Genomic DNA, 26,993 nt, shown 5'->3' on the forward strand with positions numbered 1-26,993 from the left:
ACTCTTATTTCCCAGGTGGCTTTCCTCTGCTCTCCCAAACTATACACACGTTTCTCTTAATTCCTTTCTCTTCTGCAGAGTGCTCACTCACATCAAATCCTCGTTTCTACAAGTGATGTCTTTTCCAGCTTCAGTCAACACGGCCCCTGTTTTTCTCCTTACATTTCCTCTGTCTCATAGAGCATTCTGGGAAAGATATACCTTGCCTTTATAGTCTGTGCTGCAGTAAGTTTAGCCAAGTAATACAAACAACATCTTATCCTACATAATGGCTCGGTCCTTTTAAATGCAGGTAGCCAAATTACAGACACTCCCTTCATGCCCCTGGGCAAATGAAAACTCTACTGGAATGTTTGCATATATATATATATATATATATATATATATATATATATATATATATCCAGCAAAGAGGTCCGCACTCTCAGGACTTACAAATAAAATAAAAATGTTTTATTGAAAATAAAGACTAACGTTTCGGCCTCTCCGAGGCCTTTCTCAAGAGAAAGGCCTCGGAGAGGCCGAAACGTTAGTCTTTATTTTCAATAAAACATTTTTATTTTATTTGTAAGTCCTGAGAGTGCGGACCTCTTTGCTGGATATATTCAAAAAATTTTTTGGACACTGCACCCAGGCACATTTAACCTGCTTGACGAGAGTGCCGACTTACCCACATCGTATTATATTATATATATATATATATATATATATAGAATTGTAGAATATAATGTGTCAATATGCAGGTTTAGAGTTTATGGGTTTGGGCATATTTCTGCTGCAGCTAAAATTGGGGTCGTTTCAGGGCCAGATTTGTTTGCAGGTCGAAAAGGCCCAGGCCGAAGGTAGCAAAAATTGAGGGTCAGTATGTAAGGTTGCCACCTGTCTGGTTTTGACCTGGACAGCCAGGTTTTTGAAGGGCCGTCTGGGTCGAAACTGCCTGCCCGGTTTTCCAAAGTAGGAAAACCACACAGGATTTCCTATAATTGACGTTGCAATCAGCCAACCAATGATCACCACGTCATAACTCCGCCCCCACTACATCACAGACCCACCCATTATGCCTCAGCTCGGCCCCCTGTCTGGAGTTACTGGGACAGAAGGTGGCAACCCAATTGGCATGCTATCTGCTAGCCGCACCATCACTGGGGACTGGATGGGAGATGAGGGGTTGGGGTGCATGGGGTGGTGATTGGGGGGGTGAGATGTGAGTGGTGGTGTGGGCCCATGGGGCTCAGCATTTTGAAATCCAGCCCTGTGTATACTACTAATGATAGAAACAAAAGATTAATGGAGGGCACTCTTTTTTGATAAGAGTCTGAACAAAGTGCAAAAAGCCTCAACCCACCCCTATAAGGTGGTTCAAAATACACAGTTTTACTGTTATCATAACCAGAATAACAAGAAATACAAGGAAGCTCACACCCTCAAAAAAGAATGGGAATTACCCCAACGTTTCAGCGTGAAGCCTTTCTCAAGGGGAATTATATACTACAGGTATGGGATCCATTATCCAGAAACCCATTATCCAGAAAACTCTGAATTTACGGAAAGGCCGTCTCCCATGGACTCCATTTTATCCAAATATAACAAATTTTTTAAAATTATTTCCTCTTTCTGTGTAATAATAAAACAGTAACTTGTACTTGATCCCAACTAAGTTATAATTAATCCTTATTGGAGGCAAAACCAGCCTATTGGGTTTATTTCATGTTTATATGATTTTCTAGTAGACTTCAGGTAAGATCCTGAAAACTCCAGGTCCCGAGCATTCTGGATAACAGGTCCCATACCTGTAGTAATAATATAAGGAAACACCTCATGCTCTAGTAAGAGGGCTAATAGGAGGAGAGAGGGAAGACTGCAGCCCAGCCCCCCAAAAAAACTAAATGTAATGTTTAATTACACTTAAAAATAACAGAAAGCTAGATGTAAATCACCTATCATAATACTGTTTATGGATATCTGGCATTTGATGATCTAACAGTGTATGTATGATTGTATCAGAGAAGTTACAGCCTCCCTAAGCTTAAAATAATACCCTGCAAATATGCAAATCCTTGTTCAACCTACTGGTATGTGACCCAACAAGTCTGAAGTTATGCAGAACTGGGTAGGAAAGGTTATTTCATTCTGAAAGTAAATGGTTGACCGGACTTAGAGCCTTGGGCAGGATCCTATCCGTTTGCTATTGTCTCCAGCTCCAGCGATCCCCTGAGAAAATCCAGGTAAGTCCTAAAATGTCGTGGGCATTTGTTCTAGGGAAAGTGGACAGGAAAGGAGATTATATCATTTATGGAGACACAACGGGTGGTGCTTATTGTAGTTGTTGGGATTTGGTACAGTCCGTGATGTTGGGCGAGGGACTAAGTCATGATAAACATCTACATTCCTTCACCTTATATGGAACTTAATGTGGATTTTAAATGTGGCAATAGCACTCATAGTAGGGACATATTATAAAGAAATAAATAATTGCTGCTCCTTAATTCGCTGGAATGATTTGCAGGTAGTAGTGGAACAATGAAGACTCGTTCCCATATTGTAGAGCTTTACGGGCTTGGGGGCCCAGTCCTAAGGCAGTTGCCTCCTTACGTCATCTTGAAAGTCTGTCTTCAAGGTCAGTTAGGATGAGATTTGGGGGCAGATTTACTCGAGGGCGAAAACTTGCCAGCGACTGCTTCGCACCCATCGCTACACTTCGCCAGTAGTGATGGACGAATTTGTCCCGTTTTGCTTTGCCGCAAAATTTGGGATTTGCGAAATGGCAAAAAATCGTGAAATTGAAAAGTTCACAAAAAAATCGTGAAATTCGAAAGATTTCATGAATAAATCGTGAAAATCGAACGTTTTCGCGAAAATTTTCGCGATTCGACCATTTTCACAAAAAAAATCGAACAATTAGAAAGTTTTCACAGAAAAATCAAGCAATTTCAATGTTTTCACAAAAGAATCTTGAAAATTGGAAATTGGCGCTGGTGAACTTTCACCGACAAATTTTCGCAGGACATTCGCGAATTTATTTGCCGCCGGCGAAATGTGGAAATTCACAGAGAATACGTGCAAGGGGAATTTATTCATTGGCAGGTGAAAATTTGTTTAGACAACGCTAATTCACTGGAATGTGGAGTTTCGTTGTGTTGCGTTCGCTAGCAATACTTTGGCAATGCGAGAAATTGAAAGCGAAGATGCGCTAGTGTTCATTTCTGCCAAGCGAAAGGTCTTGCGCTCAGGTTAATTTGCATAATTTAAAGTTGAATGGACGTATGTTGTAGTAAATACATTACACAAGTCCAGGGAACCTTAATAAAGACAATAGAGTTGTTATAATGCCCTACACATGAGCCCAGTGTATAGTTTATGTTCCATATGTTAGAAAATATATGGGGGAACCCGGTTAGCAAAAAAAAATGTTAAGGACTTTTGCAGGTTATTACTCTCAAAAAAGGAAAAGACGCCAGCGTTTTTTTCCACTAAAATATATGATGTAAGTAACAGAGGATTGAGGAAGTCCTATGTACTCCAGTGCACTTCACTTGGTCTGAGCTGGTGAAGGCAAGTCTGGTGAAAGAGGTAACGTTCAGTAAAATTGAATTTCATTGAATTTGTGGAGTAACGTCACCTGGCGATAGAGTGCGAATGAGCGCTAGCATCTGTCTCTTTCACTGGCGAAGTGACTCCTGCGCCCCTTAGTAAATTGGCAATGTCCCTGTGGGCGATAACACTAGCGAATTGATGCTAGCATTAGCAACTTCGCCCTCGAGTAAATCTAACCCTTGGAGTGAATGCCTTTCAAATAAAGTAACCTGTAAACTCTCTGAGACATCTGGTACCTACATTATATCTAATATCCCTACCATAAAGCAAAATGGTACAAGAGGGGGGTTGTGGGTGCACTCCTAAGGCCATATAAAAAAATATATAAATACAATAATCCCCTGTCTAAAAAAAAAAAACAGGGTTTTTTGTTACAAAGTTATGATCATAAAATTGGTAAGCCGCCATACCACGTCAAGGTAAACCCCATACAGCGGTCCCTAACCTGTTTACCTGCGATCAAAATTTAAAACCTTGGTTTCAATCTGGACTAGATCCTCCCCCACCACCTGCATATGCGGCTTTTAAAGGGGAGACTGCCCAGACCAACGCCCTTTTAAAAAAAAAAAAATGTGAATGTGAAGAGACTATAATGAAGGAAAAGTAAAGTTGTATATATAAGTGCACACTTGTGTGTGTATGTGTGTGAGTATAAGTATAGGTACAGGTGTGAGTATAGATTTAGAGGGAGATGAAAAAAGAAAAGCTAAATGTGGAGTGTAATAGGTGTAATGTGTGTGGGTCTGTGCAAGTGTTACCTAGTGATAAGTGCAACAAATGTAATGGGTGTCTCACAGGCGTTGGTAATAAAAAGGCCAAAGCCTCCCCAGCCGCTAGCATTTGTGGCTTTTAAGGGAGAGAAACTGCCCAAACCAAGGATTAATAATAATTGCACTTATCACTAGGTAACACTTGCACAGACCCACACACATTACACCTATTACACTCCACATTTAGCTTTTCTTTTTTCATCTCCCTCTAAATCTATACTCACACCTGTACCTATACTTATACTCACACACATACACACACAAGTGTGCACTTATATATACAACTTTACTTTTCCTTCATTATAGTCTCTTCACATTCACATTTTTTTTTTTTTAAAAGGGCGTTGGTCTGGGCAGTCTCCCCTTTAAAAGCCGCATATGCAGGTGGCGGGGGAGGATCTAGTCCAGATTGAAACCAAGGTTTTAAATTTTGATCGCAGGTAAACAGGTTAGGGACCGCTGTATGGGGTTTACCTTGACGTGGTATGGCGGCTTACCAATTTTATGATCATAACTTTGTAACAAAAAACCCTGTTTTTTTTTTTTTAGACAGGGGATTATTGTATTTATATATTTTTTTATATGGCCTTAGGAGTGCACCCACAACCCCCCTCTTGTACCTGAAATAAAGCAAAATGGCTGTTTTTGCCAGTAAAGAAACCTCAACAGAACGGAATTATATAATAGAAGTATTCGATCCGTTACCTGGAAACCCGGTAACCCGAAATCTCCAAATTACGGAAAGGCTGTGTCCCATAGACTCCATTTTATCCAAATGCTCCAAATTATTTAATTTTTCAATTTAAATTATTATTTTTCTGTGTAATAATAAAACAGTAGCTTGTACTTGATCCCAACTAAGATATAATTAATCCTTATTGGAAGCAAAACCAGCCTATTGGGTTTATTTAATGTTTACATGATTTTCATGATTTTACATGAAGATCCAAATGACAGTAAGATCCATTATCCGGAAAACGCCAGGTCCTGAATATTCTGGATAAAAGGTCTCATACCTGTAATATGCATGTTTTCAGGTACAAGTGAATACTTTGTCATTAAATTACATTATCCCTGTATTTGAATTACATTATCCCTGTAACCTGTGATAATTAAAATCCAATTTGTCTGGGGGTTCCCTGAAGACAATGGGGCAAATTCACTAAGATTCGTAGTTGCGCCAGGCGTAACTTCGCCGCACTTCGCCGCACTTCGCCAGGCGTAGTTTCGCCAGCGCTTCGCAAATTCACTAAAATCCGAAGTTGCGCTCAGGGGTAGTGTAAGGTTGCGAAGTTGCGCTAGCGTTGATTTGTTAAGTAAAGCGAAGTTACGCTAGCGAAGGCTAATTTGCATACGGCGCCAAATTCAAATTTCAATGGAGGAATACGTATCAGCACTACAAATGGCTAGAAAAGCTTCAAAACATCAAATAAAATTTTTATTTTGCCTTACACATGTGCCCACTGTCTAGGTGAGTTGCCATGAGTCAGGAAATGTAGGGGGGAAGGAGGGGAGCCCCAAAAATTTTTTCGATCTTTTTCAGCCTATCACCCATAATGTAGAAAACATGCCAGCGTTTTTTGGGACTTAGAAAATTTTTTGACTTTTTTTGAAGCAATACCTATCTACTCTATTGCGTTTCGCCTGGTCTGAGGTGGCGAAGGAAGTCTAACGTAAAAGGTAGCGTTCAGTACACTGCGCGCGTTAGTGAATTTGCGTAGTTACGTCGCTAGCGAAACTTCGCCAGGCGTAAGGGTGCGAAGTAACACTAGCGAAACTACGCCAGCGTTCGTTAGTGAATATGCGCAGTAACGAAAATGCCAAACGCTAGCGAAGTAACGTTAGCGTTCGGCGCTTCGTGAATTTGCCCCAATGTGCTTAGTGTGAAATCAAGACTTGTACTTTGCGTCCTGCACTTTGACATTCAACTGTCAACTTTTCTGGCATTTGCACCATTGTGTTATCAATTCTGAGATCAGGCTGTAGCTCTCATCAATTGTTTCCTCATTACCTGCCAGCCGCATGAAAAAAATAATAAAAAAGATATTTAATACATTTATAGATTTTATCTGTTTGCCTATAATATACTCTTGGCATTAATGGTTTCTTAATATGTGTAAGAAAAGGCATTTGAAATGATTTCGAAAGATTGAACAGTACCAGTTATCTTAACTGCAAACAAAGACTGTTGTATAGAAGTGATAACTGGTGCTGTTCAGTTTTGGGGCTTCTTTGGATGTCCACTAGAATGTGACCAGTGAAGAATCTGCACCTTTAAAAGTGCATAAAAACAGGCTTTCTTACTACAGGCATATCGATATTCATGAAATTAGCAATTTACCTTTGTTCATTAGCATATTCTGCTGCCAAAGACCCAAGTTGCCTGTTAGTAGATCTTTCTTTGAAAGTTCCTGGGTGTGCTCCATATTGTTCATCATTACTGATTTCTCTGGTTCTTTACCCACTGCCTGACGTCCCTGCTTGCTGCCTGCCTTGACCATTAACCTGCTTTTGAACAGCAAACTGATTAACCCTCTGGACACTGCGTTATTGGTCTTTTGGCCTGTTCTCCAGTGTCAAGAACCTCCTTGGTCCTCACTTCTGCTCACAAGGTATTACAATGATTATCGTCCTTCCTATCAATCTAGCATGAATAGCATCAAAGCATTTGCAGCAAAGACAATAAAGGCAGGTTAACTGTATATAATAATTAAATAAATATGAATAAATAAAATGGTTGGTGTTGCTGGAGTTCCCCCATTGCCCAGATGAAGTCAACCCTATTTTATTCTAGCACCCCTGTCCCCAAGTACTCCCTGTATCCGCATATCCATGTTAGTCCTAACCTATTATTATTCCGCAGCACTACTGATTACAATTGTATATTCAATATAATGGTGATCGATGATGGTATGGAGTAGCATGGCATTAGCAGCTGTTATTGTCTTGTTTTACTGAGCTATATCTTGCTGGGACTCAACCAGGACCTCCATGGAAGCACATGGCAGCACAGTAGCCCAGAAAGCACTACCAATAAATGGAATTGTTGAAAATAACTTCAATTGTAGATAACTTCAAAAACAACTCATTGTTGTAAAAATGTTTTTTAAGGAAGGAAAATGGCTGGATTTCAGACAAAGCAGCCACTGCTTGGAATCTTCTCCAGAAATGATCAGCCCAAGTATCAGTGGTTGATTGACTCGGCATACTCAGCTGTCCCAGACATCCGACCGGTGCACATTACCAATGACAGTGGCGAGGACTTCAGAAAGATGGTTCACAAATGCACCTTTGCCATTCTGTATCACACATTGACCAGGGGGAGGATGAACATCACCAATGTGACAGACTCATTGTACGACGTTGAACTTCAATATTTGCACGATATCCTAGGTAAGGATAATGTCAACTTCTGCATACATAGAACTACAGGCATAGAACCTCCATGTTCTGAATTGGGTCAATGGTAATACAAATGAAAGTGTATTATAATATAAGATAAAAGCAAAACACATTTATGTTACCACTTGAAAAAGTTGAAAAGAAAAGAGGAAGAGGCATCACTCATGAACACGTCATTGAGAAGCCTGTAGACAAAGGTAAGGATAATGTCAACGTCTGCATACATGGAATTATTGGGTCAATGGTAATAAAAGTGAAAGTGTATTATAATATAACATAAAAGCAAAACACATTCTTGTTACCACTTGAAAAAAGTTGAAAGGAAAAGAGGAAGAGGCAACACTCATGAACATGTCATTGAGAAGCCAGTAGACCCAGAAACAGGAGATAGGACATTTTGGAGAAACACTATCCATATGGTTGGCAGGAGTCAAACCTAACTGGATGGCTCTTAATAATTATCAACAGGTCACCTAAAATTATTGTTACTTTGCACAGGAAAGGAGAATGTGATTGTCGTCATTGATGACCTGGATGACAGCAGCCCTGGTGAGAAGGACAGAATTCTAAAGGAGCAGTCAAGGATAGGACATTTAGCAAGAGATCTGTTCCTATTCAGCACCACCGAGAAAGAAAGGATACCTCTATGTAATCAGCAGAAGAATGTGATTCTTGACCCCAAAGTGGCACACCTCATGAAAATAATAAAAGGTAAATATCATAGGGTCAACTCACTCTCATTTAGCTTCTGTAGATGAGATTATGTAATATTATCAATAATGGCTGCTTACACTTGTAGGCAAAATCGAAACATATAAATAGATGAGGCTGCCTAGGAAGTATAAACCAGATGTTGCCCTCTTTAAATTCGTAGCAAATGTTTTCTAAGAGAATAAATATGTTCATGGTTTGCTAATTCATGTTCTCCTTTTTCTGACAGATCATCAAAGAAGGAGACAATGTGGCGTAAGTAACATTTCTCATAACTGTGACTTTACATCAGCAGAAAGAACTGGCCAAAAAAGTGGTTTCCACCAACACACATTACCCTGTATCCATCTGTGTGTAATATTTTTCATACATTGAAGTGACCATAGGAACTAGACTTCTATGCTACTTTCTATACTAACAAATTGTCAATTACATTGGTTTCTGGAGAGCCTCACCCTTGTCAGGCAATTCTTGATCAAAATAAACAGTCTTCAAGGTTGGTGAGGTAATTAGCTAACAGGAAGGCAGCAGGGGCAGAAAGCATACCAATTGAGATTTATATAAGGCAGTAATAACACTTATTCTGAAAACAGGTAAGGATCTGTTGAAATATGAATCTTACAGGCCCATTTTGCTTTTAATAGACAATGTAAAAATTCTTGCTCAAACGATTAAAAAGCGATCTGGCTGATTAAAATCATTCTATCTTTAAAACAAACAAACCAGACTGGATTCATGCTGGCCCAGTCCACTTCAACCAACCCTAAATGCCTAAATATGAACCTGTCCTTTACCCATAAGAATGCTGGAAGGAGGGCCTTAGCTGGACCAAGACCTTCAACACTGTGAAGTGGCTCTCAGTTTATAAAAATAATCAAAATCCTATATGCATTCCCCAAAGCATGTGTGGTGGCTAAATGGGCTAAGTATGAAATGTTTGAGCTATTGTGGGGGACCAGGCAGGGTTGCCCTCTGTCCCCTTTCCTATTTGCTTTGGCCATAGAGCATGGTCTGGGCTGATTGTAAATCTAACTAAGCCTCTAATACCTATCTGGAGGTCACACATCTGCCTTCCATGAAAGAAAATTCATGAAGAACAAAAGAGGTCATGACATCCCCTGGCCAGAGAACAGCTGATCAAAATTAACATCTTTCTAAAGCTAAGCAATATGCTTCTGCAAGCCACAATCAAAATCCCTATCCTGAGAAGTAGTCTGTGGGCTGATAGCAGACCAAGACTCTGCTCTGCTGACCCACATTAGTATCATGATAAAGGACCAAACACTTCTCATATTCATGACTTGTGAGAGGTGCAGGTGTGCAGAGCACTACCAAAACAATTGAATGGTTGTTTTTCATTCTATACATACTGTATATTAGCCACAGAATGTTTATAGACCTTTTGGTCTCTGTTATCTAATTACAAAATCACTGATCTATTGCTTGGGTTCAACATGGCCATCAAATCTCTTTTCTTTGTTTCAGATATGTTACCCATGCATAATACTTGCTGCCATTGCTACTGTGCCTCTCATTGTTGGTGTACTAATATACACTGGCCAGATTCCGTCTCTAAAATGACTAGTAGAACTCACAAAATGACTATGAACATGACAAAGGTGTTTAGAATGGAGTTCTAAAGGAAAGCAAACAGGTTTGTGTTTGGTCTGGACACTAACACCTTCTGACTTATTTACAGTAAATTATGCACCGCACTGATGAGGAGATATATCCAGCATTTCATGTGACCAAGTAGAGCACCTTCTATGTCAAATCAGATGTCATGTCAGGCATATGGCAATCCAATTTTCCCAAATCTTGTACTTCTGTGGCACACGCCAACAAAGTGTCACATAAAGCTGCCTAATCACAGGGGGCACTCATGGACACCAGGGTTTGGGGTACTCTTCTGTTTATATTATAATCTGGAGGCCAGCAAATAATAGTAAGACTGAGATCAGAACAGGACCAAAATAATTCACAAAAAGAGTGTGGGATAAAACCAGGAACAGAAGAAAACCAGACAAGGAACAAGAAGACAATAAAGGTTGCACCCTGGAGTTTTCAGTTCTGATGTATAATGAAAGGCAATGAGTATAATTTAAGGCAATATGAATGGTGCCTGATACATATAGTACATGACTACAACCAACAACCATGTTTCAGACAGCAATGGTCATGCAAAGATATTGCCACACGAAGCACCGATGCGTCTTGGTATTTAACCACCTTCATGAACTCCCCTGTAATGTTAGCTATTCCCAGAGATATTGTAATAATACTGTAAATGTTATTCAGTACTTCATTTTCCATAATAAAGTAAAAGTAACACAAGAACCATGAGACGTATTGAACCTTTATCAAACCTGTATGTGTACAAATAATATCTTCAAAGAGAAAGTTCTGGTTTATTGCTTTGTATTTGCTTCCACATGGCAGGTCTGCTGTATAATGGAGCTAACCATACACAGCCAGATCCTGGTTATCAACATGCCATTCATTACTGATGTTTGCTGGTCTGGTTGCTGTCACAGGCCAATATAGATTTAAAGGAGACATACAGGATAAATGAAAAACCCTAATTTTGTAGGCAATTATCAGTAATATATGGTGTTGCTTTTACATGGCGCTAAAATTTAATATTATCTTTAAAATTAGCCCTTTTATTGGAGCTCCCTACAGATGTTCACTGGTCCCTGTTTGTGTTTCAAATGAGGGGTGGGCGTGTCCTAACGGTCCCTGCCAGAAGCACAGTAGGAGGGGGACAGCCAATCACAGCCCTGCAGTCACACAAGCACAGACAGGCTTCAGTTCCCTATCAGGTCCTGCTAGCTGCTGATTGGTTCCTGTCCTACAGTGCAGTGAGCTGAGTGCACAGCCTGGGAATTCAGGGAGCAGGAAGTGGAAGGGATGGATTATTAGGGTTTTTGCAGAAATATTCAATAAATCAGCCTGAAACACTTCTTTTAAAGCACAATTCTGCTATATCTAAATGAGTATAATTGTCACGGTCGGCACCCAACACCAGAACAAACACCAGGCACCCTGGTCTCGGCTCGTGCTTCACCAGTAGTGTGACCGCCTTTGGGCCTCGGCAGGAGCCCTCGGCTTACTTGGATGCCACCTGGACTTAAACGAGAGGTGCAAGATGAGGGTTCTGGACAGGCAGAGGGGCACGACTGTATAGCAAAGTCTTTGGACAGAAGGTCGTAGTACAAGGCGTTAGGCAATGGAGTAGTCAGATCAGGCCGGGTCGAGGCAGGCAGAGAATAAATGTAGTCAGGCAGGCAAGGGTCAAACCAGGAAATCAATCAGAGGGTTAATCAGAAGAGGTAGTCGGTATACAGGCAAAGGTCAGGATCCAGAAGTCAGAATAGTCAACAGGGTCACAACAGGAATCACAAACAGGTTCAGACAGAAATAGCTTAAGCTCAGAAGCACCAGGAACAAATCCTATCATGGGCAAAGAAGAATTGGCTGAGCTCCCTTAAATAGCCATTTGAATCTCATGCCAATGCGCGCTCGCGACTATAAATCCCGCGAAGTATAAATCCCCCTAAGTAGCCGCAATGGCGGCCGAAGAGGAGTGGCGCGGCTGGCGTCCCAGCCGCACCACTAGACCACCAGGTATCCTTACAATAATGCACTGGTACATTCTTATTTTTTAAACAAAATGTCTCCTTTAAGGTGACTATAGACACACTGATAATATCATACAAAATTAATTTTAGTACGATATTTGGTGCATGAATGGTGTGAGACCAGCCAACCGATATTGGCAGAAGACTTGGATATTGGTTGGCTTGTCGATTGGGCTTGCCAGAAAATTTGCATCAGACTCCTTTGAAGGCGCCTGATCAGCCACTGGAAAGTGCTGATTCGTCAGATACAGCTAGAATTCTGTTATTTCTATCTGTTTATCTGATGATTGAGCTCTACAAATGTGTATTGAAACAAACAATCTTTCCTGAAAAAATCTTTTCCAGCAAAGAGCACAATTGCAACGTCTATGCCCACTTTTAAGGAGGCCATAAACGGACAGATTTAAGCTGCCTATTTGGGTCCTGTAGATTGATTTGGCAGTTTAGCTGACTGTGTATGGAGCCCTCTGATACACGACCGGTATCTGGTTGAAAATCAGCCAGATGTCAACTGGCAGGTTTGATTTTCATTGATAAGGTCATTGTCACAACAGCCCCTATTCCAGTTGTTGGTCGGCATACTGTATCAGGGAAAGACCTTGACCTTGCCAATGGAGCGGATCTTATAATGCAAGTCCACCTTAACATGAAAGAGAACAACACAATATCACTCTACTATGAAACAGCCATATTATTGCTAATCAATAAAATAACTCAAAAAGGTAGGTCGGAAAAAACTCGATAAAATCAAGCGAAAAATAAAATCATATGAATTTTTCAAATTTGACGCCCGAATCGCTCAATTTTTTGGGGTTATTGCCTGAAAACCATGAATTTTTTGGATTATCAGAAGTAACCCAGCGCAGATCTTCAAATTTTAAAAGGGACATCTGGCACTGACTTCTACATGACCTCAACAGGTTTGAGATGGGAGATTTTTGGATTCAGACTTTTAGCAGCTTCGGGGTATAACAAATCTTGAAAAATTCAAGTTTTTTCCTCTAAAAAGTCAGGTTTTTGGCCAAAAAACCTCAACCAGAAAAAAATGAGGTGAAGTAAATAACCCCCCCCACCCATGTTAGGGTCTTGTCAGAAGGCAAAGGGGAGATCAGAAGGAAGTCTGTAGTCCAGCAAGCTACATATAACTCACCTAGCACTTATACCCAGTACTAATGTGGACACTCCCCTCCATCTTATCGTAAAGCACACATACTGTATGAATATAGCATAGTACGCATTGTTTCCATATATGTAAAGTATACAGAATGATACATGATATTGGTATGTGACTTAACAAGTTTCATGTAATGCAGAGGGAGAGAGGAAAGCTTATTTAATTTTATAAAGCAAAGGTGAATGTTTCACAGCACGGAGCATTCACTCAGGACCCTGTCCCCTGGCACTCAGGTTACTGCCCCCCAACGTCAAGAATCATCTGCGAAAATCCAGGTAAGTCCTAAAAGGTTTTGAGCACTTTTTCCAGGGAATGTGGGCAGGAAAGGGGAATCAAGAATGCTGGTGTCAAGCTCTGATTGGTCACCCATCTGGCACTCAACAGATGGTCCTTGCCCTACCTCCAGTTATTTGTACAGTCTGTGATGGAGGTGGAGAACTGGGTCCTGATAAAAATGTAAATTCTATATCACACCAAGTATAGGACCCACAGTGTTTTTTTTTAGAAAATTCAAGAAAAGCTTTGAATTTCAATAAAGAGATAAAAAAAAGTGAAGCTGAAAGTGTGCATTGCAGTAGAAGGAGGTAAATACCTAAAACATGCAGAAATAACAAAAGGGACCCCCAGCTTAACCATGGAGGCTGCTTGTTATTTTTCCTGATAAATAGTGATGAGTGAATCTGTCCCGCGAAAAAAGTCATTGGCCGTCACAATTTTTCGTGCTCCAAATGCATGTCAATAGGCATCTTTTCTTAAAGTGCCTTTTTTGTCCAAATGCATTAAAGCCCATGGGCGTTTTTTTCTTATAGGTGTCTTTTCTTTTTGTTGGGTCAAATTTTTCCGCAGTGAAATTTTGGTCCAGTTTCAGGGAAAAAAATGTACAGATGGTGACAGATGGTGTTCATCACTGCTGATACAATCTGTATATAAATGATGGCAAGATGAGATTGCAGCATGTGATCATTGGCTGTTCAGAATGCAATCTGTGCCTTATTGGTCCATCGATTGACCACATATAATTCTAGTCCAAGCGTTCAGCTGTCAGGTCTGCCTGTGTATTTTTCCAGTATAGGACCAGTGCCATAGGGAGTCTGTAGCCTTAATGTATTAGCAGTGGTCTCCTCGGATCCAAGACAAAGGAGCAGGTGCCACCTGAGACATTTACTTATGAATCCAGCTGATGAGAGTAGACTTGTGAGCTATATTTTAACATTAGTTGTCAGAGCAATATACCTCCTCTTTATCTGAGGAAATCCCATCTCCCACCATCCATACTCAAAACCTTCTACAGAGGGACTATCGAGATCATCCTGAGCAGCTGTATCACTGTCTGGGCTGGGAACTGCACTGTCATGGAGCCCAAGACCCTACAGAGGATAGTGAAGACAGCAGAGAAGATCATAGTGTCTCTCTTCCTTCTATCACGGACATTTACACCACTCGCTGCATCTGTAAAGCCACCAGCATTGTGGCTGATCCAACACCCCCCTCACACTCACTGTTCACACTCCTGCCATCTGGAAAAAGGTACGGAAGCATTAGGGCCCTCACTACCAGACTGTGTAACCGTCTCTTCCCCCAAGCCATAAGGCTCCTGAATACTTTAGGGACCAGACAGATCCCTCACACACACACTCCATCTGACCTTACTACTGTATATACCACAACGTTACACAGCCACTGTACGACATTGTATAAATAAATAGCCATTGGATACCGTTGTTCCCTATGAGCACATCTGCACTTTGTCATGTTCTTTATCATGTTCTTGCTACTGTCATATCACAATGATTCATCCATCATGTCTGACGTTTAGCATTATTTACTTAACATATTACATCTGCTGAGTGTGTCTTGTCCTGTCCCTGCGCTGTGCTGTCCTGTCTTGCAGGAGTTGCACATTTTTGCACTTCTTGTCTGTTGTCCGGTACATCAAGTTGTGTTGTGTTGTGTAGCACCATAGTCCTAGAGGAACATTGTTTCATTACACTCTGTACTGTACAAATGTATATGGATGAAATGACAATAAACTCACTCTTGACTTGACTCTTAACCTGAGACCTTTCAAATAAAGCTAAAAGAAAAGCATGTGAGACACTGAGGGGCACATTTACTAAGGGTCGAATATCGAGGGTTAATTAATCCCCGATATTCGACCATCGAAGTGAAATCCTTCAACTTCGAATATCGAAGTCAAAGGATTTACCGCATTTACTTTGATCGAAAGATCGAAGGAAAAATCGTTCGACCAACACTTAAATGAAACGATTCGAAGGATTTTAATCCATCGATCGAACGATTTTCCTTCATCAAAAAAAGGTTAGAAAGCTTAAGGGGAAGGTCCCCATAGGCTAACATTGGTGCTCGGTAGGTTTAAAGTGCCGAAGTAGGTAGTTGAAGTTTTTCTTAAAGAGACAGTACTTCGACTATCGAATGGTATAGATTCGAAGTCGTACTCGAAGGTCGAAGTAGCCTATTCGATGGTCGAAGTACCCAAAAAAAAACTTCGAAATTCGACGTTTTTTTACTTCGAATCCTTCACTCGAGCTTAGTAAATGTGCCCCCGAATCTGATCCCATGGGTATATCTAGAAGCCTGAATAAAGACTGTACTGCTGTGTTTTTATTGCCAGAAAAGAACAAGAAATTGGTTATTTGTTAACAAAAACATTATCCCTTAAACTGATACACATGAAAATCCAGTTTGTCGATCCACGTCATGGGTTGTGCTTTAGACAACTTGCTTAGTGTGTGACACCCCTATCTAAAGCAAGAAACATGAACACGTGCTGCATAGACAGTCTACAGGACTACATATCCCAGCATGCCTGGCTGGGGCTTTAATCCAGCAATGATAAGAAAGGGCGCAAAATGTTTTGAGGACCACACTGCTGGACTATAAAAAAGGGAGAGAAGTGTGTGCCTGCAGGGGGAAAAGCTGCTGCCTGCTGCCTACCTGCTGTACCTGCTCTGCGTGGGAGCTGCCAGAGGGGAGAGACATCTGCAGGGATCCTGCCCCAGGGGAAGCTGCTACTGGGAGAAGCTGACCCTGCTATTCCAGTCCTAGACTAGCACCTGTAAAAGCCAGAAAGGGAGCAGGGGGAAACGGCCTGCGGTTGGTGGGAGAGTCCTGGTCTGACATGCTGCAAAGAGGCCCAGGTGATTTCAGCTGCTAGAGAACAGAGCTGCCTGCATCCCATCTGAGGTCTGTTACTAAAGGTGATACAGAGTTTGGAGCACAGACTGTGAGTAACCTGCAACACCACACACTATTGGGGAACTGTGTATTATCAAACAATAGGAGCTAATCCATCTGTTGCTGAACTATACACTCTGCCAAGTCATTTCTCACCTGGGAGGAAAGTGTTTCTTCACTAAGTTTATAGAGTTATACTGCTAACCGACAGAGGAAAGGATCAGTGCTATTGGCCAATAAGCTAAACTCAATAAGGGCCCCAACGTGCACAAATCATCTGGGACTGTGACAGGGAAATTAAGTTACAACATTTAGCATATATATTTTCTGCATACTTTGTATTAGCAATTTAAATGGTGTCATTGTTGGTTGGTGTATTGTTATACATATATATCTTGCTTTAATATTTTAAATCATAGTCGGATCCCTGCTGATTATTTGTTACGCTTAATAAAGAAAAGGGATATCACTGTTTATCATTATTGCGGTCCGTTCAATGGGGTGTCACTGAGCGTGCTGGAGTTACCCATATATATATATATAATACACAAAAGCGATGAATATCCTGTAAATAATATCCTTATAAACGGTGAGTAGTGATGTCATCAGTTATAAACGGTGAGTTCTGATGTCATTTCTGTCACATGACTCACTGAAATTTGTGTATTATAATAAATAAAGTTCCCCCAGTTGTAAAATATGAGGATATTAGAAGTTACCTCGGAGTTCCATGACCTGTATAAAAACACTCGGCCTTCGGCCTCGTGTTTTTATATGGTCATGAAACACCTCGGTAACTAATAATATCCTTATATTTTACAAGAGGGGGTACTTTATTCACTATATATATATATATTAGTCTCACTCAAGGGTGTGCTACAGTGTAAAATATAAACGTATCTATTTCCTTCTCTGAATCTGTCAGCTTTCCTGACTCGCACCTCATTGTGATATCAATTCAAGGATCTGGCCTCGGCCTGGTGCTCATTTCAAATACTTGCTCTTCAAAAGGCAAAAAAAAAGCAACATGAAAAAAAAAACATTTACAGATTTCCTCTGTTTCTTCTGAAAATTTCTTTGCTTTAAATGTTCTCATTTAGTGTAAGAAAACGGTTTTTGACAGCCCATATCACAATTTACCTTTGATTTGTTAGTACTTAAGTATTGCATTGAATGGCGTCCTCCACCGCCATACAAGAATGGTATTTTGAACACAGACACAAATGCAGGTAACTGTACATTATATTTAAAGGATAAGTAAACCTTAAAAAGGTGAATATAAAATGAATGCGGATGCTATTCTAAGCACTTTTGTAATGTACATTCATTATTTTTTTTTTTTTAGATTCCAAGATATTAAAGGATACATGTACTGTTAATATAAATGAATTGTGTTACAACAGCGCCACCTGCTGGTCAGTTTCCCACCAGTCTGACCACCAAGTTGTCAAGGAAGTTGTCAGCAGGTGGCGCTGTTGTAACAAAATTCATTAATGTTAATGGTACACGTATCCTTTAATATCTTGGAATCTTAAAAAAAATAAATATTTTCTCCAGACAACTTCCTTGACTACTTGGTGGTCAGACAAAATTCATTCATATTAACAGTGCATGTATCTCTTAATACCGTGAAATAAAAACAAAATAAATAATGAATGTACATTGCAAAAGTGCTTAGAAGGTTTTAAATGCATATGAATTAATTATTTCTTTGTGTTACCTCCCCTTACCCAACTCTTACCCAATACCCAGCCGGACTCCATCACTGTCTACTTCTAGCACCCTTGTCCCCAAGTACTGCCTGTATCCCCCTTTCCTTGTTAGTTTCATATAATTCCAATATTCCACGGCATTATCTCATACTGTTGAGTGTTCAGTTTGCACAAAAACTACAAACATAACTCATTAGCCGTTATATTATAATATTTTTATCTTCAGAAGGAAGAATGACTGGAGGCCAAATAAAGAAGCCATTGCTTGGAATCTTCTCCAGAGTTGATCAGACCAAGTATCAGTGGTTGATTGAATCGGCACACTCCTCTGTCCCAGACATCCGACCGGTGCACATTGCCAATGACAGTGGCCAAAACTTTAGAGAGGAGGTGCCCAAATGCACTATTGCCATTCTGTATCACACAGTGAATAGGGGGAGGTTGAACCTGACCAATATAAAAGACTCATTGTACGACAATGAACTCCAAATTTTGCACGATATGCTAGGTAAGGATAATGTCATAGAACCTCCATGTTTTGAATCTGGTCAAGTTTAATATAATATAATAGGAAAAAAGAATAGAAAACTCAATCACAACACTCATAAACACATCACTGAGAGGCCTGAAGACCCAGACAGAAGATATTGGAGAAAAACTCTCCATACAGTTGGCAGGAGTACAATGTGGCTTGATAGCACTTAATATTTATCAAAGGGTGAAAATATATGGTCTACATACCTCTCGGAAATATATAATCTATTAGGGATGCACCGAATCCAGGATCCGGTTTGGGAATCAGACTTTTTCAGCAGGATTCGGCCGAATCCTTCTGCCTGGCCGAACCGAATCTGAATATCTGCTCTGAGTTATGACTCTGTTACAATCTCACACAATGAACTAGCTAGATACAATAGGGAGCAATATATCTCCATGAAAATATGTATAAGGAGGTATATCGTGAGAATAATAGATATGAGTCTCCTGAAGTACATTCCAGCAGTTAGGACTAGAAACGTTGGAACCACATGGTCCACAACCTTTCATTCTAAGTCATATCTGTCCTTCCTATAACCTTCCTGCCCATAACCCACCAAAATTCTTTTCACATCCACAAAATAAGGACATTAAGGCCATGTTTGGATGACAATGTCTCCAGCGATCTTATATCACGTCCCTACTCAACCCTACTCAACCAGGAAACACCACATTCTGGCTTCTTGCAATGAGATCCAATTGTGCCCCAAGAGACTAACGTGTATGAAAAGAGTAAAAAAAGAAAGGGTCTTCTACTCAACAATGCTGGGCACAATCTCTCACCATATATCAGGTATAAATGTGTTGTTTTACTGCAAGTCAGTCACCTGAGTGATTGTTCTTTTGCACAGGGAAAGAGAATGTCATTGTTGTGATCGATGACCTGGAGGACAGCAACTCTGCTGAGAAGGACAGAATCCTAAATGAGCAGCCAAGTTTAAGGCGTTTGGCAAGGGATGTGTTCCTATTCAGCACCAAGGAGAAAGAAAGGATACCTCTAGGTAATCAGAAGAAGAAAAAGATTCCTGACCCCAAAGTGGAACAACTCATCAAAATAATAAAAGGTAAATACTGTGCTGTCACCCGAGTCTGACCATTTCTCATTGCTAAGTTGACCTTTTCAGACTATGAGACAACCATGCAGATGTTTGTGTTCAAATGATTAAATGTTGGTCAAATGTTGCCTTCTTTAAAAAAAGCCTAAAACAGTTCTACATGCATTTAAAGTTCTCCACAACAGCTACACAACTTGGCTGTTGTTAGGCCATCTTATGAGTGTCCAGGACGCTGTAATTATAGATCAGTGTTTTCTGGGCTGCTTTTAAGAAGAGAAGCTTAGCGGTCATCAGAAATCATCAAAATGTATTTGCACAATATTTGTATTGAACATCCGTTGTGTATTGTGAGTCAGCTCTTAAGATAATCACATGCTTTGTAGGTATAGATCTTTATTGCTAGAGGGGCAGGGTGGCCTTGGGCTGATACTAGAAGCCCAAAACTTAATGTGTAAAGTGCCGACTAATTCTTTCTTGAACATCAGTTCTCCTATAAAGTCTTCTCAGAGGATAAACATATTCCTAGTTTGATTACTTTTATTCTCTTCTTCCTGACAGATCATCATCAAAGGAAACAATGTTATGTAAGTGACATTTCTCATAACTGTTTAACATCATCTTAAAAGAACTGACCAACCACCATTTTTTCAGTCCACTTTTCCAGTGCCCTTCAATTGATGACTAACATGAGTCTACTGGATTATATGAGGGCCCAAAGATACCTCTCACTTTATTTAGAGTTAATTATTTGCACAGTTGCCTCCTACCCCTAGTTCCTGGTCCTGTTGAGAGATACTTTTAGTCACTTATATATTTTTGACTCAACCCACAACATCTAAATATTTAAATGTAATAAAAGACTCTGCATCTACTACTGGGTGGAGCATACAACCGACAGATTGGAAAGCTCTATGCTCTTTGGAAACTGCAAAAACTAAAAAAAAAGTTTGTGAAGATTCATTCATCCATGCCATGGTATATCTATAAAATTAAGTCAAATCAACTGGATTTGCTGTGTTTTTTTGCGTTTCACCAGTCATCCAACTGGCTTTCTCAATTCAGAATCAGAATCTGATCACCAGATTATGCTGATTGGAGCTACATTCCAGAGGATATATATTCTCAAAGGAAGATTTACAAGTTATTCTGAATTGAGAAAGCCAGTTGGATGACTGGTGAAACATCTTCAAGGAAAAAAAAAACACCAAGTCCAGTTGATTTTTTTTTAAATTATTTCTACAGATAAAAAAATGGTCCATGGTTATTCTTTATTCTATTCATCAATTAGCCCCAAAATGTTTCTTGACCTCTTTGGATAGATATGCAATGACAAACCCATTGATCGATTGCTATTGCTTGAAGAAGCCGACATATTGGTTCAAGATGGTCATCATATCTCTTGTTTTTTGTTTCAGATGAATGTTCCTTGCGCAATTGGCACCATGGTTATAGGAATAGTTTTTTTGCTTCTCTTTGCAGGTGTACTAATATACAGCTGTAAAATACCTTTGCATTAACGACCTGAAGAACACAATGACCATGGGCACGGCCAAGATGTTTAGAATAAAGTTGTAGGGGAAGCGTAATGCTACAGTGGGTTGTGTTGTATGCTTCACAATGGCTTTTAAACAAAGAACCTAGAAGGCAGAATTTTGTGATGGATACTGAAGTTTTGGTATTTCCACACACACAACAAAAAAAAGGTCACATTCCCACTTATTCCCTATTAAAATTAGTTCATTGGGTTGTGAATATTTTTAAACAACATGATAATTTATTAAATGACATCCATGGACAGCTCACCGTGCTACACACGTTACACATTAGAAACCATTAACCAGTGCCAGAGGCGCAAGTATTGGAGAGCTAAGGGGCTCTTGGTATGCTAAATGTTAGCCATGTCCAAAGATACCCTTGCTAATATGGTACTTAATTTCTTATAACAATGCAGAAAAGATATGGAAAGTGTACAAATGTTTTCTTTGATTTTATTGAGTTTTATTTGTGTTACATAGTTAGTTACATAGTTAAATTGGGTTGAAAAAAGACAAAGTCAAGTTCAACCCCTCCAAATGAAAACCCAGCATCCATACACACACCCCACCCTACTTTTAATTAAATTCTATATACCCATATTTATACTAACTATAGAGCTTAGTATCACAATAGCCTTTGATATTATGTCTGTCCAAAAAATCATCCAAGTCCCTCTTATAGTCATTAACTGAATCAGAATCACAACATCACCCGGCAGTGCATTCCACAACCTCACTGTCCTCACTGTGATGAACCCCCTATGTTGCTTCAAATGAAAGTTCTTTTCTTCTAGTCTGAAGGGGAGAGAGGAGCAAACTGAGCATGCTCAAGCCCTAGCCCTGGAGGTTTAAGCTGAAAACAGGAAGTCTAAAACAGAAGTCCATGAGTACACAATAGAAGGAAAGAAATGCGGTGTTTCTTTTGACAAAGGACTCGGAGCAGCATTATTTTGAGGAGTTTCATACAGACCTTTCTGATCAAGCTTACTTAATTTTAACCTTTCCTTAGCCTTTAAACAAAAACTGATTATACAAGGGGAACGTATTAACTTTCCACCTGGCCGCTCTTGACAGATTTGGCCACCTATCGGCCTGTCCGTGGTTTTGATTGAAAATGTAGAAATACCCCTGTTGAACAAGGTCCCTATCAGGTTGTGAATGCAACTGTACAAAACCACTAATGCAGTGGCATAACTACCAGGGACCGCACCCCCTAGCACCAAAAAACTTCAGAGGCCATGAGCCTGGCATGCTGACTTTTTGTGTCAGGACCTCCCTCCTACCCCGCTGTAGACTGCCTCTGTTTGTTTGTTCTCATAGGCTGCAGAGAAAATTAGGAGGCAGAAGGAGCCAGAAGTAGGAAATTCCATACAACAGACCCTGCCCCTTATTCCCTGCCCCCCCCCACGGCCGGCGGGTCTGCTGCATGGTAGCTATTCCACTGCACTACATTTACAAACTTGATTGTAACACCACTGAATATGTGTAATTAAACTACAAGAAAAGGATGAATTACTTGGGGTGTTAAATTGTTACCCTGCCCCCCCGTGATTGTGGTGGCTTATGTCATAGAAGTGAAAGTAATTGTATGTTAAAATAAAATCATTATACTCAATCTCACAGTCTCCTGTATTCCACTTATAGTCACTAATTGGCAGGCACCAGGTGTAGGGTAGTACAGCAGAGCAATAGATACGGTGTTACAATGGCCGCCATAAGGGGGGTACAAGTGTCCCGGGCCAGACCTGAAGGGGGGCCCAGCAGTGCTGCACTTTCAAAAGAGCCGGGCCCCCCCTTGACAGCGCCAAAGCCGTGTGGTCATTTCTGAAGACCCGAACAGCCAAAATGCCGAAGTGACGAAAAGCCGAAGTGACGAAAAGCTGAAGTCCAGAAGCGGCGAAAAGACCCAAAGTCACGGAAACAGCTGAAATTGAAGTTCTAAAGTGGCGAAAAGACCCAAAGTCACGAAAGGAAGCAAAGTTGAAGTCCTGATGCCATGAGTTCAATTCTACTGCCAATGTTTTTTTTTCTTTAACTTTTAGGGGGGCCTGGTCACCAATTATGGGGGGCTTTGGCACCACAGTTTTTTTTTAACTTATAAGGGGGCCCTGACCATCAATAGCTTTTTATAACTTGTGTGTGTGGGGGGTTTACGTTTTTTAGTACTGATGTCTGTGTGGTCTTTTAACTGTTGTGTGGAGTGGGCGGGATCTGGGGTGGGGCTTGGGGGCTGGGGTGGGCAGTGCCTGAACAATTTGTTGTACGGGGCCCCGTGATTTCTAATGGCAGCCCTGGGTGTGCCACAAGGTGAGAGATGTCTACCCATAAAGGTACATTTACTAAAGTATAGAAACACTGAAAGGGGAAAATAATAACTTCCCCAAGCTGCTCTGGGAAAAGGACGCTAATAGGCAACACATTTTTCTTATAGCAGAAATGAAATGTTGTTTGTAAATTGTTAATCCCCATCAAAATTGCAGAATCTTCAGAACATGCTTAGATGGGTGCGTTCCTCCAAGTGGAAATACTAATAAATGCACCAGTATCCTACAAGAAAATTCAAGAAAGGAATAGTCGTGAACTGAAAAATGTGGAAAAAATGTATTACCCCTGAACATACTGTATGAAAAATAAAATACTGATACAAACACGAAAACCTTTACACCTGTCTACACTACATGGCCTAAAGAATATGGATGTCCCTTCTTATAATTAGAAATTTAAATTTAGGCCTCAACCTTCATAGCCGACACAGGTGACACATACAATGACAGTCCTGACATTTCTCCTACTCGTGCTCCATTGTGGCAACAATATCGGGAGGGCACTTTCATGTTACAGCACAATAATGCCCTATGTACAAAATGAGAGCCATACAGAATTGGTTGGCAGAGAAGAAAGTGGAAGAATTGGATTTGCACAGATCCCTGACACCTCCGGTGGGATTAATTGGAACACTGATACGGACCAGACCTAATCCTCTATATAAATGCCCAACCTCTTATATAAATAGAAGCAGATCCAGTCAACAATGTTATAACTTCTAGCAGAGTCCTGAAGGAAATTCTTCGTACAGCACCAATCGAATAAAAATGCCTTTATTAAAAAATGACATGGCAAAACCTGGTCCGCAACGTTTCAGGCCCTCTATGGCCTTTTTTCTAGCAGAGTCCTACCCAGACAATTAGAAGGCAAAGGTGATTGTAGCAGCCGAGAGGGGACACATCAATATCTTTGGTTTTAGAATTAGATGCCAGGTAGGCAGGTGTCCACATATTTTTATGGTAACATGGTAAGTTACAGGGGCGTAACTATAGAGGAAGCAGACCCTGCGGTTGAAGGGGGGCCCAGGAGTGTAGGGGGCCCAGTGAGACCCTAATTAATTAGCAATTTTAATATATCTTGGTAAAATAGGCCAACTTATAAATATTTTGGGGCCCTAAATTGAATTTGCTATGGGGCCCAGTAACAACTAGTTACGCCACTGGTAAGTTAGGTTAAAAAAGACACACGTCCATCAAGTTCAACCTTTTAAGTCTATATATAACCTGCCTAACTGTCAGTTGATCCAGAGGAAGGTGAAAAAAACCATCTGAAGTCTCTCCATTTTGCCTCAGAGGGGAAAAATTCCTCCAAACTTTTAAACTCATTCCCCGCAAAACTTGCTCCGCATGAACAAAATATTTTAAACTTGATAACTCACTGGCCATGCTGCAAACAAAAAGCCTTCTTATACTCAAAACCAAATAGAACATAGGCACACTCCACATACTGCTTCTGCAACAATTTGAAAAATGCTTCTTTTATTTTTGTGAGATCCGGGCAGACGTTTCGGGGACATGCCCCTTCATCCAGTGCTACTTACAAAATGTGCAAACAGAGATTTTTTAAAGGGAGGTCAATCACAAGCCCCACCTTCCTTAAAGGACAAGGAAAGTCTAAAATAGAATAAGGCTAGAAATGCTGTATTTTGTATACTAAACATAAACATGAACTTACTGCACCACAAAGCCTAATCAAACAAATGATTTGTGCTTTTAAAGTTGGCCACAGGGGGTCACCATCTTGTAACTTTGTTATACATCTTTGCCTGACCCTGACCCTGCACATGCTCAGTGTGGACTGGGCTGCTTAGGGATCGTCATAAACAAAGCTGCTTGAGTTCTGCATGGCTGGAAAGTAATGCGGGGGCTCCCCCTGCTGTTCATAAGTATGATTGTTTCCCTGCAGAGCAGTTAGGGACCGTCTGACAATTCCTATCCACAGAAGTAAATGAAGGGAGAATTTCACTGCATACAGTCAGGTTTCCTATAAAAACGGTACACATTTTTTAATTAAAGTATATTGGAGATAGGTTTCTTTTTCATTAAAGAAAGTAAAAATGGAATTTTATTTTTTTGCATTTCCTTGTCCTTTAATTACAGAAGTGACATCATCAAGTTAACTAACATAGGTATAAGACATTTTTAAATTCATTTTTAAATACAAAGGATCCATGGTACCTTAATAAGGTGATTATTCAATACTATTGATAGTTCCTTGGTGCTCATAGTCCATATAATCATGTGATCCCTTTGTGATAAAACTGTAAAAAGAAGTATATAAAATTTTAAAAGTCAAAAAGTAATAACAATCTCAAATTTAACCATCCCTCAAAGGGGTATGAGATTGATTTGAAAAATGTTTCCACGTGTACAACTATGGGTGTTATATATATGTTAAAATGCCCTTGCGGTAAAGCATATGTTGGGAAGACAAAGAGACGGATTAGAGTGCGTATTGAAGAAAAAAAAAGGTCGATTGATAACTGTGATTTGGATAAAATGAAATATGTTACTCCGGTTAGCAGACATTTTAAAACCCATGGGCATAATAGTAAACAACTAAGATGGTTGGTACTCCAGGTAGTTAAATTTCCTATTAGAGGTGGCGAACAGGATAGAATATTATTACTACAAGAGGTCCTGTGAATAGAGAAATTGAACACACTAGCTCCAATGGGAACAGTTCCTTCCTGACTCCAAGATGGCAATGGGACCAGTCCCTGGATCAACTTGTACTATGAGCTATCTCCCATATCCCTGTATTCCCTCACTTGCTAAACACCATCCAACCCCTTCTTATACCTATCTAATGTATCAGCCTGTACCACTGATTCAGGGAGACAATTCCACATCTTCACAGCTCTCACTGTAACAAACCCCTTCCCAATATTTAGGCTGAATCTCTTTTCTTCTAATCGGAATGGGAGACCTTGTGTCAGCTGGAAAGACCTACTGGTAAACAAATCATTAGAGAGATTATTATATGATCCCCTTATATATTTATACATAGTTATCATATCACCCCTTAAGCGTCTCTTCTCCAGCGTCAACATCCCCAATTTGGCCAGTCTTTCCTCATAGCTAAGATTTTCCCTTTACCAGCTTAGTTGTCCTTCTCTGTACCCTCTCTAATACAATAATGTCCTGTTTGAGTGATGGAGACCAAACCTGTACGGCATATTCTAGATGGGGCCTTACAAGTGCTCTTTACAGTGGAATATAATGCACATTCCCCTCCCTCCCTTAGTCATAGAAAAACAATGGATAAATATTTGCTCTGTGCAACAGCAGCCTATAAATGTCAGAACGCTGGAGTCTACAAGACTTGCCTTAATTGGAAAGT

The 26,993-nt window shown here is 40.3% G+C and overlaps 2 protein-coding genes across 6 annotated transcripts; both read left to right on the top strand.

The window, feature by feature from the left end:
* Nucleotides 1–1,835: 1,835 nt before the first annotated feature.
* Nucleotides 1,836–10,814, top strand: LOC108701744. 4 transcript variants are annotated; one of them, XM_018236761.2, is made up of 5 exons: nt 1,836–2,225; nt 7,476–7,757; nt 8,265–8,477; nt 8,707–8,732; nt 9,963–10,814. In XM_018236761.2, exons 2-5 carry the CDS (start codon nt 7,484–7,486, stop codon nt 10,056–10,058), a joined length of 609 nt encoding a protein of 202 aa, XP_018092250.1. In that variant the 5' UTR covers nt 1,836–2,225; nt 7,476–7,483; the 3' UTR covers nt 10,059–10,814. The 4 variants fall into 4 exon arrangements, with proteins under 4 accessions (XP_018092250.1, XP_041432972.1, XP_041432971.1 ...); XM_041577038.1 differs by having other exon boundaries at nt 10,177–10,814; XM_041577037.1 differs by lacking the exon at nt 1,836–2,225 and adding an exon at nt 6,837–6,976.
* Nucleotides 10,815–13,424: 2,610 nt separating this feature from the next.
* Nucleotides 13,425–21,876, top strand: LOC108701745. Of its 2 annotated transcripts, none has more exons than XM_041577084.1 (5): nt 13,425–13,567; nt 18,426–18,707; nt 19,588–19,800; nt 20,350–20,375; nt 21,207–21,876. In XM_041577084.1, the coding sequence occupies exons 2-5, from the start codon at nt 18,434–18,436 to the stop codon at nt 21,306–21,308; spliced, it is 615 nt and encodes a 204-aa protein (XP_041433018.1). In that variant the 5' UTR covers nt 13,425–13,567; nt 18,426–18,433; the 3' UTR covers nt 21,309–21,876. The 2 variants fall into 2 exon arrangements, with proteins under 2 accessions (XP_041433018.1, XP_018092255.1); XM_018236766.2 differs by lacking the exon at nt 13,425–13,567 and adding an exon at nt 16,203–16,536.
* The last annotated feature ends 5,117 nt before the right edge of the window (nt 21,877–26,993 follow it).

Source organism: Xenopus laevis, chromosome 9_10L (assembly GCF_017654675.1).
Source record: "Xenopus laevis strain J_2021 chromosome 9_10L, Xenopus_laevis_v10.1, whole genome shotgun sequence".
Lineage (NCBI taxonomy): Eukaryota > Metazoa > Chordata > Amphibia > Anura > Pipidae > Xenopus > Xenopus laevis.